At 34.6% G+C, this 15,923-nt stretch overlaps 1 protein-coding gene across 3 annotated transcripts in view; it reads right to left on the bottom strand.

Moving 5' to 3' along the window:
• Positions 1–15,554, bottom strand: part of LOC136028253 (dual specificity protein phosphatase 22-like) — a 63,346-nt gene extending 47,792 nt beyond the window's left edge. For 2 of the 3 annotated variants that reach the window (XM_065705988.1, XM_065705990.1), the window contains exons 1-2: positions 15,424–15,507; positions 5,113–5,229 (exon numbers count right to left, since the gene is read on the bottom strand). In XM_065705988.1, coding sequence (XP_065562060.1) covers positions 5,113–5,229; positions 15,424–15,462 — 156 coding nt within the window. In that variant the 5' untranslated portion in view covers positions 15,463–15,507. Of the gene's footprint in view, positions 1–5,112; positions 5,230–15,423 lie in introns of all 3 variants that reach the window. The other variant, XM_065705989.1, reaches the window with a different exon arrangement.
• Positions 15,555–15,923: the final 369 nt, after the last annotated feature.

Below are 15,923 nucleotides of genomic sequence, written 5' to 3'. Positions count from 1 at the left end.
ACTTTGACTCTATATCCGTCCCTTTATTTGAAAGAATATATATTATATAATATATAATAGGCCCTGAGGAGGGTGACACCTTCCCTCTTATTGCGGAGTTAGGACACCAGAAATCTCAAAACTTGACCCTAGATCTGTTTCTTCATTTGAATTAAATAAAAAAAACTAATTTTTTTTTTAGCTGAAAGTAAGGAGTGACATTAAAACTTAAAACAAATAGAAATTACTCCGTATATGAAATGGGTTGTCCCCTCCGCAATCCCTCGCTCTTTACGCTAAAGCTTTTAATTGTTTTAAAAAGTAGAATTGTGGCAAAGAGTCAAACTTTAGCGTAAAGAGCGAGGGATTGGGGAGGGGACAACCCATTTCATATACGGAGTAATTTCTGTTCGTTTTAAGTTTTAATGTCGCTCCTTACTTTCAGCTAAAGAAATTATTTTTTTTTATTTAATTTCTGAATGTTTTTGAATTAATGCATGTTTGGTTTTGGCTCTCCGCACATAAATTATTAAAATGAAATTTGTATATTAATTCTTTTTTTGGCTAAATGGCTTTCTCTTAGTTTAGATCAGACGATTTTGAGAAATAAGGGGTGGAGAAGGAGGCCAAGTTGCCTTCCAATTTTTCGGTTACTTAAAAAGGCAACTAGAACTTTTAATTTTTAACGAACGTTTTTATTAGTAAAAAAATATACGTAACTTAAGAATTAACTTACGTAAAAAAACTTTCATAACCTTATATTTTTATTATGTATACGAGGGGGTTTGTACCCTCGTTAATACCTCGCTATTTACACTAAATCGTAAGTTTTGTCCCAATTCTTTAAGAATGACCCCTGAATCAGAAAGGCCGTAGAGTAAATAGTTGAAATTACTAAAAATACTTTAGCATAAAGAGCAAGGTATTTATCTCCTCCTAAATACCTCGCTCTTACGCTAAAGTATTTTTAGAGCCCCTCATATGCGTAATAATCTCTGTTTTGTTTTAAGTTTCAATGCTACTTCTTCCTTTCATTTGAAAAAACGTTTTCAGGTTTATTTTTCATTGTTTTCTTATAGTAAAGCTAGAGAATCCTGCGCCCTTTTCATTGAATTTTTCTTCCCCCATGACAGATTCCTCCAAGGAAAGATCCTCCAACATAGCCCCCTCTCCTCAGCCCCACCCCCAAACAAAATAAAATCCCCCTGAAAACGTTTGTACACTTCCCAATAACCATTACTATATGTAAACACTGGTCAAAGTTTGTAACTTGCAGCCCCTCCCCCAGGGATTGTGGGGGAGTAAGTCATCCCCAAAGACATAGTTATTATGATTTTCGACTATGCTGAAATTTTGATCCGTTGACTTTGGGAAAAAATGAGCGTGCGAAGGGGCCTAGGCGCCCTCCAATTTTTTTGGTCTCTTCAAAAAGGGCACTAGAACTTTTCATTTCCGTTAGAATGAGCCCTCTTGCGACATTCTAGGAGCACTTGGTCGATACGATGACCCCTGGGAGAAAAAAAAAATAAATAAATAAAATAAACACGCAGCCGTGATTTGTCTTCTGGCAAAAAATACTAAATTCCACATTTTTGCAGAAAGGAGCTTGAAACTTCTACAGTAAGGTTCTGTGATACGCTGAATCTGATGGTGTCATTTTCGTTAAGATCCTACGACTATTTTCTTAAATAAGGCAAAGTTTCTCAGGCTCGTAACTTTTGATGGGTAAGACTAAACTTGATGAAACTTATATATTTAAAATCAGCATTAAAATGCGATTCTTTTGATGTAGCTATTGATATCAAAATTCATTTTTTAGAGTTTTGGTTACTATTGAGCCGGGTCGCTCCTTACTACAGTTCGTTACCACAAACTGTTTGATACTTGGACTACAATTGCAATGCTGGCACTGAGGAGGGTGACGCCTCCCTTCTTATTGCAAAATTTGGGTACCCGAAACCTTAAGCCTCGACTCTATATCTGTCCAATTATTTTAAAGAATATACATTTGGTCTACAAGTTCAATTCTAGCACTAAGGAGGGCGACGTCTTCCTTCTTATTGCAGAATAGGGGCACCCAATATCTCAAAACGTGACCCTAGATCCGTTCCTTAATTTGAACACTCCGACTACAACTGCTAATCTGGTACTGAGGAGGGCGACACGTTCCCTCATATTGCATTAATTGGGGCACCCAAAACTTGACCTTAGATCCGCACCTTTATTTGAAAGAACATATATTTGTTTTACAAGCGCAATTCTGGTACTGAGGACGATTCCCCCTGTCTCTCAACGCAGAAACGGCGTTTTAATGATAAACAATAGTGTTTAATTATCCTATTATAAAAAAAAGGGAAACTTGCGCTTAAAAAAACTCTAACCTTATATTTAGGGTCCATTTTTCTATTATGTAAAACAAATTCAAAAAAATCAAACTTTAGCATAAATATTATGAAATTCAACATGCATAAAATCCTTAAACGATTTTTTTTTTCAGATAAAAAGCACAAAATTAGAATGGACATAAACTATGCTATATACGCACAAGTTTAAAATAACTTCGGTAAAGAACTTCTAAGATTTTAGGGCTGGCCAATTGTCCTAAAGCAGGGATGGCCAAAATTGATATAATTTGTTGGAAATGATACGCATTGAGAAAACCACAAAGGCTATTTTTTTGAGGATCTATTTTTTTACAACTTGTGATCTCTGGAAACGTTTATCTTTCTACACATGGTTTAAATTTAAGTAATTTACCTTTCTCGTGTGATTAGCCTCATTATATTTATTTAAATGATACTTGAAACGAAACGATTTTGGGATTATTTTATTTACTTCACAATTTTCTAAAGTTTTGTTGCTTAATTATCTTGGCTTTTTTTGCCATAACCGAAAATAATTCAATTTTCATAAATTCTTTTGAACATTTTTTAAGGTTATCTAGGGAAAGATTAAGCCACAAATTTTTGCAATTAAAAAGGGTATATGAAAAACAAAAAATATTATCGTTTAAACCTAAGCATTTCCCAGGCCCTGGTGTGATTAATTTAAGGAAAAGAAAAGCAACCAAAGAACAAAATGAAATCCTTAAGAAAAGGTATAAAATTCGGACTAAATCCTAAAAAGTACGGTAGAAGAAATAATTTCAAAGACTGAAACGGGGATTCATGTGTTTTCAAAAGATGTTAATAACGTACATGATTTAAGACTAGGGGTCGTGAATATTTTGAAAAATTTTGGTAATTCTCAAGAAAACCTTAAGAATAAAGATATACAAAAACTGAAAGAGTTAAAAAAAAAGATGATTCTCTAATAATAACAAAGCTGATATGAGAAAGACGGTAGTAATCCTGGAAAAAAATGATTATTATCGTAAAATATAAACAATTCTAGAAGACATTTCAACGTACAAAAAACTTAACTCAGACCCAACTGAATCGTATGTTGCAAAATTAGTGCTTTTTTTTTTTTTTTTTTTTTTTTTTTTTTTTTTTTTTTTTTTTTTTTTTTTTTTTTTTTACTGGGTATGATCAAATTGAAGTAGTGGTCTTAAAAATTTTGACAGAATTCCCTTTGATTCTAAGTTTCCTTTTGATTCGTAGGATTCCAAGAAAATTAGTCAAATTTAATCTGGCTTATAACTCTTGGTTGGTAACTTAAGCTTAATGATCTTTTAATATTTGCTATCAATATAAAACGCTTATTTTTTGATAAATATATTATCCCTAATATTTAGTTACTAATAGGTCAAGTCCCTCTTTACTTACAGATCATTACGATCAACTGATTGATCCAAAAAAGGTTTCTTTTGATTTTTTTTAAACCTTGCACTTTTACAAATTGTCGAACTTAAACACAGTCATGTAAAGACTTCATTTTATCGAGATGTTCTATTTAATATCCCAAGCTGTCCTAAGAGAAAACTGGGATCCCGAAGGAAAACAGCATCACTTTGGAAAATTTTGGAAGGTGTTCAAAACGAAAGCTTTAAGTAGAAGGGATAGAGGGGTATTCATCAGTCTGTTGTCTATAGGGGTCTTAACAAACAAGTTTGTTAGCAGCAGTACTTGTTGTAATAAAGAATCATCCAAGTAAGAAGAGCCGGACACCGAAATTTCAAATAATCATATGGCAAAAGAAACATATCGCTGGTTAGTATTTGTCAAACAGTTTATGGTTGCAAACTATATACAACGATTGGCCAGTTCCAATTAATTTCAAAACTTCAAAAAAAGAATTTGATGGTGGAGGCAAAAAGAATTTCAGAAACGAAAATTGAATTTCAAAAAGAAAATTGGAAAATCAAAGTATGAGATTTTCCCTCTGGATGATTTCAGAAGGTACAGGATCGAAACAGAAAGGGATAGAGGAGTATGCCTATATAACAGTTTTTTCGCCTATGGGTGTCTTAAAAAACAAGTTATTAGCAGCAGAACCTGTTGTAATAAACATCCAAGTAAGAAGCGCCGGACACCGAAATTCCAAATAATCATATAGCAAAAGAAACATATCGCTGGTTAGTACTTGTCAAACAGTTCATGGTTACAAACTATATGCAATGATTGGTCAGTTTCAATTGATTTCAAAACTTCAAAAAAGGAATTTGATGGGGGAGGCAAGCGGAACATCAGAAACGAAACTCCTTTTCCAAAAGAAAACTGGAATCTCAAAGTATAGGGTTATCCCTCTGTAGAATTTTTGAAGGTGGGCAATGCGAAAGCTTAAAACAAAAAGGGTATGAAATGGTAAAAAAGTATGTACCAGTGTTTTCGCCAATGGGAGTCTTACATAACAAGTTTGTAATAGCAGTGTTTGTCGTAATAAGTTAACATCTAAATAAGTAGTGATTGACAAGTTTCAATAAAATCCAAAACTTTAAACAAGAAATTGGATGGTGGAGGCAAAAGAAAATTCAGAAATGGAAACTATTGTTTTGATAGGCCGGAATAGCCCTTTGAAGCAGGACAAAATTAAATTAATGGAAAATAAATTAGGAACAAAGCTCCAACTTTGAACCTACTTAAAGTAGAAAGTAAGAACTGAATGTGGTGCCTAACTAATTGATAATGGATATTAATATTATATTTTATTGGAAATTAATTAACATTATGATTCAAATAAGACTGAACTTACATCAAAAAGTTTCCTTGCTGTGTCATGGATCGCCAAAATATGTGTTATTCCGTTTTGCCGCAGCTGGTCCAAATCTTTAGAGTCTCTATAACTTCCAACATAGAATCCATGCAGAACCTGCAAAAAGTGATGTTTTTCAACCTGTCATTCTGCTTAGCTATTAAAAGGCAGATTTCCGTTCGTTGTCAGTTTGACTTACGATAATTGGACTTATATGACAGAAATATGACTTTTTCTCTATTTCTTTGAATTAGCAACATGAATCTTTACTTTTGTTTTAAAACATCTGTTTTATAAAGAGCTTTTCAAGAAATTTGCGTTTCTTTGTCTTTACAAAGGTCCATTATCCGAGAATTATAGGAATATTTGTGATACTTCTTTGGGTTTATAGTGAAACTATAGATGTCTTGAACAGTCTTGGAAAGAACAAACAAAATTAAAGTGGATGTTTGTTGTATAATTTTATTAATTGCTGAAAGCTCATTAGTTAAAAATTTTGGTGTGATTTTAAAGTTTATTTTCAATTTTAAGTACAAAAGAAAATATTTGTAGTATAATTCGTTTTCAGTAAAACATCAATGACGCAGTAGGATTTAGACTTATACAGTGAGATTAAATAAAAAAAACAAGTTTTTTTCAACTGAAAGTAAGGAGTGACATCAAAACTTAAAACGCGCAGAAATTACTTCGTATATGAAAGAGGCTGCTTCCTCATCAACGCCCCGCTCTTTACGCTAAAGTTTGACTCTTTCTCTCAATTCTTCTTTCTAAAAGAGTAAAAAACTTTAGCGTAAAGAGCGGGGCGTTTATGAGGAAGCAGCCTCTTTCATATACGAAGTAATTTCTGCGCGTTTTAAGTTTTGATGTCACTCCTTACTTTCAGTTGAAAAAACTTGTTTTTTTTCTTTAATTTCTGAACGTTTTTGAATCAATGCATGTTTTGATTTTGGCTCTCCGCAGAGGAATAATCAAAACGAAATTTGCATATTTTTTTTTTTGGCTCAATGGCTTTCTCATAACTTTGATCGAATGATTTTGAGAAAAAAAGAGCGGGGGACGAAGCCTAGTTGCCCCCCGATTTTTTGGTTAATTAAAAAGGCAACTAGAACTTTTAATTTTTTACGAATCTTTTTATTGGTAAAAGATTTACGTAACTTATAAATTAGCTTACGTAAAGAACTTTTGTATTCTCATGTTTTTATTACATATATGAGGGGATTCGCCCCATAGTCAGTACCTCGCTCTTTACACTAAAGCTTAAATTTTATCCCAATTCATTAAGAATGACCCCCTGAATCACAAAAGCCGTAGAATAAGTAGTTGAAATTACCGAAAATACTTTAGCGTAAAGAGCGAGGTATTAGAAGGAGGTGAGCCCCTCATATGGGTAATAATTTCTGTTTGTTTTAAGTTTTATTGCTGTTCCTTACTTCCAGCTGAAAAAGCTTTTTCACTTTTATTTTTTAATTTTTTTTTTAAATAATGCTAGTAAATCCTGCTCTCCCTTCATGGAAATTTTCTTCTCCCATTACAAATTCTCGAAGGAAAGTTCCCCCAGCATATCCCCCTCTTCTCAACCCCTCCCCCAAACCAAAAAAATCCTCCTGAAAACGCCTGTATACTTCCCAATAACCATTACTATATGTAAGCACAGGTCAAAGTTTGTAACTTGTTGCCCCTCCCACGGGGACTGTGGGGGAGTAAGTCGTCCCCAAATACATAGTTATAAGCTTTTTCGACTACGTTGAATAAAATGGCTATCTCAGAATTTTGATCCGTTGACTTTGGGAAAATAATTAGCGTGGGAGGGGGCCTAGGTGCCCTCCAATTTTTTTGGTCACTTAAAAAGGGCACTAGAACTTTTCATTTCCGTTAGAATGAGCCCTCTTGCAACATTCTAGGACAACTGGGTCGAAACGATCACCCCTGGGGAAAAAAAAAAAAAAACAAATAAACACGAATCCGTGATCTGCCTTCTGGCAAAAAATGCAAAATTCCACATTTTTGTAGATAGGAGCTCGAAACTTCTACACTAGGGTTCTCTGATACGCTGAATCTGATGGTATGATTTTCGTTAAGATTCTATGACTTTTAGGGGGCGTTTCCCCCTATTTTCTAAAATAACGCAAATTTTCTGAGGCTCGTAACTTTTGATGGGTAAGACTAAACTTGATGAAACTTATATATTTAAAACCAGCATTAAAATGCGATTCTTTTGATGTAGCTATTGGTATCAAAATTCCATTTTTTAGAGTTTTGGTTACTATTGAGCCGGGTCGCTCCTTACTACAGTTCGTTACCACGAACTGTTTGAAAAGGAGGCGTTACCCGAACTTGTTTGTAGTGATTCTTGTTCGTTTCATGCTTGATTTGTATATTTAGTTTAAGTTCCACTCGTTTTAAAATTCATTTATTAATTTATATTATATCTATTCTACGTTTGTTTGCAGTAATTATTTATTTAATTGCTGTTTGTTTTGGGTTTCATTTTACTTCAACAGTAAAAATTTTTTTCGTTTTAAGCTTTATTTGCATATTCAATTTAAAAATTGTTTATCTTAAGATTTATTTATTCATTTATATTAGTACTCGTTGTATGCTTTTTCTGTGATTTTTTATTTAAGTTTCTTTTTGGTTTCATTTGTTCTTTAATAACTATTTCTGGTCGTATTGAGTTTGAATTTTAACAGGTATTTGTATATACCTGTTTAATATGGGCTATACTTATTATGGTTTAATATGGGCTATACTTTTCCTTGAAAAATTTCTATTTCTGGATTTTTAACTAATTTTTGATCATTTTTTATTGCAAAAAGTTTAGAGTTTTTAGGAAATTCATTATTTTAAAATCGATTCTTTCTTTAACATCAAACTTTCAAACATCAAAGTGTCAAAACTAGTATCAAAGTAACAATATCAAAAAAATAACAAGTTATAGGAAACATCCAAGTAAACAAGGTATCAAAGTAACAATGAGCAGCTTCCATAACTTACAACCCTTGCACCGTAAACTGAAGTTGCCACCGTAAACCGTAAACCGTAGTAAATCACTAAATCCAAGTATTAAAGTTAACAAAGTATCAAAGCAGCAATTATGAAGTTCCATAACTCAGAGCGATCTCCCAAGGGCGGGAGAGGGGTAATAATTGACCATCACCCAAAATCAGTATATAGAGCTGGATTAGCTATATATAGAATGGAAATTTCCCATTATAATGGAAGGACCGAGCGTGATGAACAGTGAATCTTCTGATAGAACCTCAACAGCTTGACTCTAGTTCGGCATTGTGGAGTGACAAGAGAGGTGTAGCATAAGTGGGAGATTGTAACGACAGCAATGAGGGGGGGGGATTAATGCCAGGTTTTTCTTCTCACTCAATTGGACTATCTGTCTTGGCTTTTTCTACAATTAGCCATGACTTAATGCCCTCAACTTTTTTATTTTAATTCAAAAATCAACGCATTCAGGAGATCCACTATATAATATGCCATGTCTTTTTAATAACCCGAAAAAACAAAACTAGAACGTTCAATTTCTAATCATTTAAATCCCCTCTGAAGTGTATACGACCATCTCTTCCATAAAAACTCCCCCCCCCTAGGTATTAGTTAAAACCCTTCCCTAGACCGAAGGGGGGTATGTTGAACCCGACTAATTTGTCATCTGACTGTTGGACTGTTTTAAAATTAATTTTATCTCAAAATTTTAATCAGATACATTTTGGGAAAAGAGGGTGTGGGGGATATGCTCTCAGATCACTTTAGATGATTCTTAAAAGACAGCTAGAACTTTCTATTTTCATTTATATGAGCAATGTCTCAAGTTAATGTGACCATCCCTTACATTAAACCTTTTATACCACCAGGAATAACTTATAACAATTGCCCTCTTAAAAGTTTTAAGAGATTGGAGGACTACTACCTGTTCCCAACGAAGTACCTCTAGAAGAAAAAAAAACAATAAATGACAGCCTATTGAAACCTTATGACTTGGGGGGGGGGGGGAATAGTTACCATCAGATATCTTATAACTCTTCAAAAGTGAAGTATAACTATCAGTTTCCAAGCAAATGAGCCCTCTCGGAAGTTTATGAGCATCTTTCCCGTAAGAACCGTACATGCCCCAGGGCATAACTTAGAACGCCTGTTCCCGGGCCCTGGGGATTTTAGTCAAAACCGGAGCTTTTGTTATCTGACTTTTGAAATATTTTTAACAGAATGGCAATCTCAATTTTTCGAATGCATTTGGGGGATAAGGGTGTGGGGGAGAGACTAGTTGCCCTCCGATCACTTTTGACTCTTAAAAAGGGCACTAGAACTTTTGATTTGCATTCAAATGAGCCCCCTATAAGGCTTATACGATCACTTAGTCCATATGGAGTGCCTCTGGGGATAAAAATAAATTAATAAATAATAAAACACTGGTGTCGTATAGTCTTAACTATTGGCAATGCTATAGCGTTGCCTCTGAATTTTGTTCATTTTGGGTTCCATTTATTTACCAATGGCTATTTTTTGGTAGTATTGCATTTGTAAAATTAATTAACTTTATTTCCGCTCTTTTTTATTTTTAGTTAGCTCTTTACTTTTCTCTGAAAAATGTATTTTGTGGAAAAAGTTTTTAAATTAAAAGCATTTAGAATTTAATAGAACTTAAATTTTCAAACCATCATTTAAACTTTTATATAGGGTTGTGGGACAGAAAAAAACTTTAATTTTGTCCCTTTTTAGAACAACCTCCATATATCGCCACTTAATTTACATTCTTTTGAAACCGGCCACCCAAGTCCTGCGCATTTGCGCACATTTTTGCGGAGAAGGAAGTACTAGAAATTGGGGACTACCTGCAAACATTATCTGAAGGGGTGTGGCTTACAAAAAAGACTGAAAACAGGCCTGCAATACATATAAAAATATAATGAAGTATATTTGCTATTAGTATGCTGGTAACAGGTTAAACTGACTACGAAGGATCCCTCCCTCTGCAAAAATAACAAGTATGCCCCAACAGTTAGTAGAACGTGTCCACTATCCAGGAGTTCCAATTAGCCAGAATGTATTGGGAGAGGGAAGTAAAACGTTTTTTTTCAAAAAGTAGTGCAGTTTCGTGGTTTTCTCACTATTTTTCCGAAAAAAAAGTTTAGCGAAAAAAAAATCTTCAATTAAAACAAGGAGAAAGAATATGTTTCCCTTTTTCTCCAACCGACATACCTGCAAGAGGCTGAATTCCTCCTTTGAAAAGTGAAAAGTTAAATACGAACTATATGCTTTGCTGGGTTCTTGGCTTGGTCATGTATTGAACTAATAGCTAAAACCAAGGATCAAAAATGATAATCTCCATTGCTGCCCGCCTTCTGACTTATTTCATCCTCACCATTTAATAAAAATACTAAGTTCGAGAATTACCATCCTTCTTTAAAAAAAAGGCCCTGATGTGTGAAGTTTGCAAACCAAGTTTATTTTATTTCTACTTAAAAATAAAAATCGTGAAATAGTTCCATATCTAACTGCCACGAAACTCTAAAAGAAAAACTCTAAAAAAACAAGTTTGAATGTCCTTTCGTGAGCGAAGGTTGGAAATTTTGCCAATATTTCATAAGGAGGAACGAAGCTTATCCATGAAAAGAAATAGCCTTTTAGCCAGAGACCCATAAGTTCCAATAGTTCCTGCAATGCGGCACGATATGTTTTTCTCCAAATTAAAAATCGGAAAACAGTTTAGAAAGCATGAAAGGTAATAAACTAAACTTAAATAGGAGAATTTTATCAAAACAATCGAGGCATTTTACAAAACGAGAATAATGCCTGATCTTTGGTAAAATGAAGCCACAACCATAAGACCAGGCACGCACAAAAATGTATTTGAGTGGCGGGGGTGGGCAGATTTGAGAGAAGAAGCTAATTTGAAGAAAAAATAATAATCATACAAAAAATGTCATAAATCATTAAAATTTCGAAGTAATTACCAGAATAAGAAATAGTAAAAATAGGTTTAGGGAAAGGGACTGAATACCTGTCACCCTGAATATATGCTTGCGTAGCGCATTCAACATTATTTCTAAAATTTGTATTATCTAATGCAAGGACAAGGTACTATTGAGATCTTGAGGGTAAGGGCAACTTTAAACTTTCTGATGACATTCGTCCATTTTTCGTCAAAAAACTTTATGGTTCAACTTTCCTGTCACTGCATAGAACTAACAAGTGACGGCAACGTCTGGTATAATCCCACATGGGGACCTCATGACCCCCCAGAGAGGAAAAGATGAGCAAACGACATAGAAGAGGCATTAAGCCATATAATTTAATTCCAGGAGATTCAGTTGTGCTTTAAAAAGAGACAGAAGAAGCAATTAAAAGAAAAATGGTTCGCTAGAACCTACCTTGGGAAAAGTAACGTTAATACCTACACACAATGAGGAGCAACATTTTCTCTGAGATTTCTTTTTTGACCCTAGTTCATAAATTGGCATAAGATATGCCGCTTTTGTATTTTGACCTCACTTCCCGAAAAAAAATCCTCAAAGGGCTAGACATCTGAACAGTGGCACCAAATGCCTAAAAACTGAATTTAATGCAGAAATTTAGACATGGAGAAGATGTAAAAGATATGGCTCGATACGTAATGATTCAGAGTTCAAGGTGTGAGGACCTATTTTTGGATTGAACCTGTAACTAATATTTGGCAAAGGATTATCGTCACTGCCTGACCGATAGCCAATATTTTCATAATAATTAATTCAGTGGCCAAAAGAATTTAAATAAGCGGATTATTTTGAAACTTGAGTATAAATTCTCTTGGAAGCTGTGAATTCTCTTATTGATATTTTCATGGCCTATATATGATATAGGTCAGGATTAAGCAGTTGCGAAAATAACTATAATTTCTGATATTATAAACAATTATATTACGATAAAGGTGAGAGGAGAATAGAAAGGTGATAAGAAGTCAAGATTATCTTAATCAGATATATCTACAACCAGCACTGTTTTTGTCTTGTCTTGTCTATTTTATAAAACCAAGAAACAAAGGCTAGTTTACTGTACTCATTATATTGTCCTTTTTCTTGTTAAACTCTCACGAAGTAAATTATAAAAATGACCCGAACAACCAGAATCAGGCAAGCAACAAATACTTACAGTCCAGCCTTCAGTGCAACAAACAGGGGCAAAAATCCCTGAAATAACTCCCCATTACACCAGACAGTGGATGAGAACCCAGTTGATTCGAGAAAGGACCCAAATCCCCCATTTACTTCACCTGGTAAACAGAAACCCAAACTCTCTGCTGAGACCCAGGTGCTCTTTGATTTGATTACAAGAATTGATATTTCAGTCCGACAGATTTCATCTAAAATAGCTCTGCTACGAACTGAGCTTGCCCAGAAGCCTAGCTATGAAGAAATGCATAAATATTTAGATGGTGCATATCTGGACCTTGACTCTCGGTTGCATAAAACTGAAGAAAAATACACCCAGACTTCCCAGCAGACTGATGAGATACGAGAAATTGTAAGGGAAGAAACCTTCTGCCATCATGAAGCACAACGGAGAAAAATGAATATTATTGTAAAAAATTTACCGAACAAGGAGTTGATGATGTAACTCAAGTGAAGCAATAATTCAAGATCTCTTAGCATCAAAATTTCGTTTTTTAGAATTTCGTTTACTATTGAGCCGGGTTGCTCCTTACTACAGTTCGTTGCCACGAACTGTTTGATTTAGCAAAGCCTCAAATGATAACTGTCACCAAGTGGGGGGAGGGAATTGGGTATTTGATAGAGTCAATGCATGTTTGTACAAATAATGTCAAAGGAAGTACCATCTTTGGGGTTGGGATATTAATAAGTTGTTTTAAATTAGTTTCCCAACAAAGATGACATGTATTTAATTCATTTTCGTCACCGATAAGTAGGATTCCAGCATTTGGGTGTTTAGACTGGAGGTAATCAAGTGATGCATGGAGTTTTTCCAAAAAATCTTTACGCTGTACCAATTTTTGGCCGGGTGAATAATAAAAACAATCAACAATGATATTAGTTAATGGGCGTGTCAGAACTTTCGGTTCAACTTTAACCAAAATTATTTCTTTATACTCATTTATTCCTGGAACGTTCACTTCCCTTGGCGACAAATTATCATGACAAAAAAACATTACCCCTCCACCCTCTTTACCAAGGTAATGATCATGCAGGCGGAGTCTATTAAACTCATTAAAATAGGCCACCTTCAATAGTATCCAGGTTTTGGTATTTAACCTTGGTTATACAAGTTAAATCTGATGCTAGCTTATTCGCCGTAAATTCAAGTCCAATAAGTTTTTTCAAAATTAAGGCTTTCTGCATTACTTAATAACAACCCAGGGAAATGGTAACGTAATTTATTATTCTTATTTTTACTATTATGAGTACCAGAAATACCTGTTTTATCTGGCAAACGATTGGAAAAAAAAGTTAGGGGGTGAGGAGGTTTATGGACGTTTCTTGGGGTGGATGGGGTTTATTATATTTAGCAGGGATGGGGCTACTATGGTTAGGCTCAAGATCGATTTGCCAAATGATATGGTGACCAGAAGGGGGAACTAGGGACTTCAAACTCCCAGGAGTAGGAGTAGTAGCATTCCTGTACACCATATCATTTTGAAGGTTTGAAATTAGGGGTGTAAATCTATTGGAAGTGAGGTTCAATACTTCGGGGGAAATCTGGGAAAAAAGAGACGGTGGGGGTACTCTCGAAAAAAATTCATGAGCTACTGATTGAAGACGAAAGGGATAGACTGGTACTTCTTGTGCCAGTGCCCGATTCCTTCGCAATTTCATTTTTAGTATATTCAATAAAAAACGATCACCTGGTTTGTGTCGATTACTACACTGAAACGAAGCCACCGAAATAGGTCTAGGAGAGTTTTTTTTTACCGGAACTGACCAGGGAACCGACTCAGGGATCGACCTGGAAAGTTTAGGCTTAAAGGCACTTGACGGTGGCATGAGACCGATCTGGACGTAGCCTGGACTATGACCAGAGTAGATTTTCTCTTTTTTGACGAATTTTGATTCTTAAGTGGGATCGAAGACCTAGAAGCATTGGCGAAATTACAAGAACTGTTGACACATGATAAATCTACCCATAAATTAAGATGATCGAAAGAACAGGTAATATTTTGCATCATCCTGAGATAAAATGCCTCAGCTTCGGCTGACAGTCTCAAAGACAAAAGGTCCACTAACGAATTTTCTCAGGGGGCTAGTTACTATCGAAAGCTGTCCAGAATTTGTAGTTTGACTGTGAAATTTGACTAAAATACTACAAATTGTATTTTCCTTTTTTCAGTAATTTCGTTAATCAAAGCAGGGAACACACTATATGAAACACCCAGAGCGGACAAAATTGCTCAAATGATAATTCTTTTGAACTGGTTTTTCGAGTTTTTCGAGTTATGCTAGAGCTATGCTCAAACATTTTTAGGGGCTGCCCTTTCCTGAACTTGAAAAAAATTCTACTCCGTTTAATTGAAAAAACAAAACGAAATTCACACCTTCTGATAACGTAAGGTTCATAAAAGTAAATATTATAAAAGTAAATATCTTTGTCTCCAGCACAAACGGGAGAAGTTAAATGGCTTTTCTGAAATTTCCTGGAACGTAGATGTCGGCTTTTATTTTTCTCTCATTTATTCTGATCTCTTATCCACACTCTAGAAGCTATGGCAAGACCACCCAATTAATTCTAAATAGTTTGCCCAAACAAACTAAAAAAGTTTATATTGGACGAAAAAGGATGATTCTTTAAGTTGTCGTATGACCTTGAACAAGATCCTTCCCAAATTTACCAAGCTGCTATCAATAAAGGTATAACTTAAGGTCTGCTCACTGTGAGATTTGATTAATACCAAGAACGAACTAGTGCTAATTTGAGCCAACCAAATTTTTTCCTAGAATTTTTCCGCCAAGTATAAATCCTTTGTCAAGTCTGATTGGCTTTAATTAGTCCTAGCTAAAAGCCAAGATCAGCAAATTTCCCATTGTAAGTAGGCCTTTTTCTATCCTCAATCAAAGACAAATAAAATCATCTAAACTATATACGAGCTGCAATGAACTACAAGATAGGTCAAACTCCTTTAATAAGAGAAAGGACACAGAACCCTTAAAATTTTTGTATTCCCTCTCTACCTATGTATGGAATCTCCAACAATAAGGACATAATGTGGAGAACCCTGATTCAATGTAGACATATTTAAATGTTTCTAGAACAGTTAATAACCGATTTTGCAAGACTCTAGCTATATAGAGAGCCTTCGAGTTAAGACAGTACCTTAGTAAGAGGGTTAAGGTGACTGACCTTATTCATCATGATCTCCCATGGCTAAAACCACAAAGAACTATAATTGACTCCACGCCAAAACTGAACTGAAAGACTTCTTTGGAAATGGAAACTATTTGAAGCGCAAACTCGATTTTCTTAGCTTTAGCGAAGCAGAGGTTGGAAAAGATTACCACTGAATTTATCTGTTTTAGTGATTTATTACTTTCAAAGAGGATATATAATCGTCGAAACTATAATTCAAAGGTCAACATCATATCAAATCCTTCTTTATTTTCACGAAGACAAACCTTGAAATTCTGAAAATCCTTGCAAAGCAAGAAACTACAGATAGCGAAAGAGAGACTCTTTTTTTCTTTGAATTCCTTTCTTTGAAAATCCTGTTATTGTGCCAGATAGCTTTGCCTAAACTTATTTCAGGAATAGAGGACATTCTTCAAAACAGGAAGACAAGAGACTAATTTTACAGAATTAAAGGATATTAGGAAAAA

This window comes from Artemia franciscana, chromosome 6, assembly GCF_032884065.1.
Source record: "Artemia franciscana chromosome 6, ASM3288406v1, whole genome shotgun sequence".
Lineage (NCBI taxonomy): Eukaryota > Metazoa > Arthropoda > Branchiopoda > Anostraca > Artemiidae > Artemia > Artemia franciscana.
This window is presented reverse-complemented; position numbering and strand designations above follow the sequence as displayed.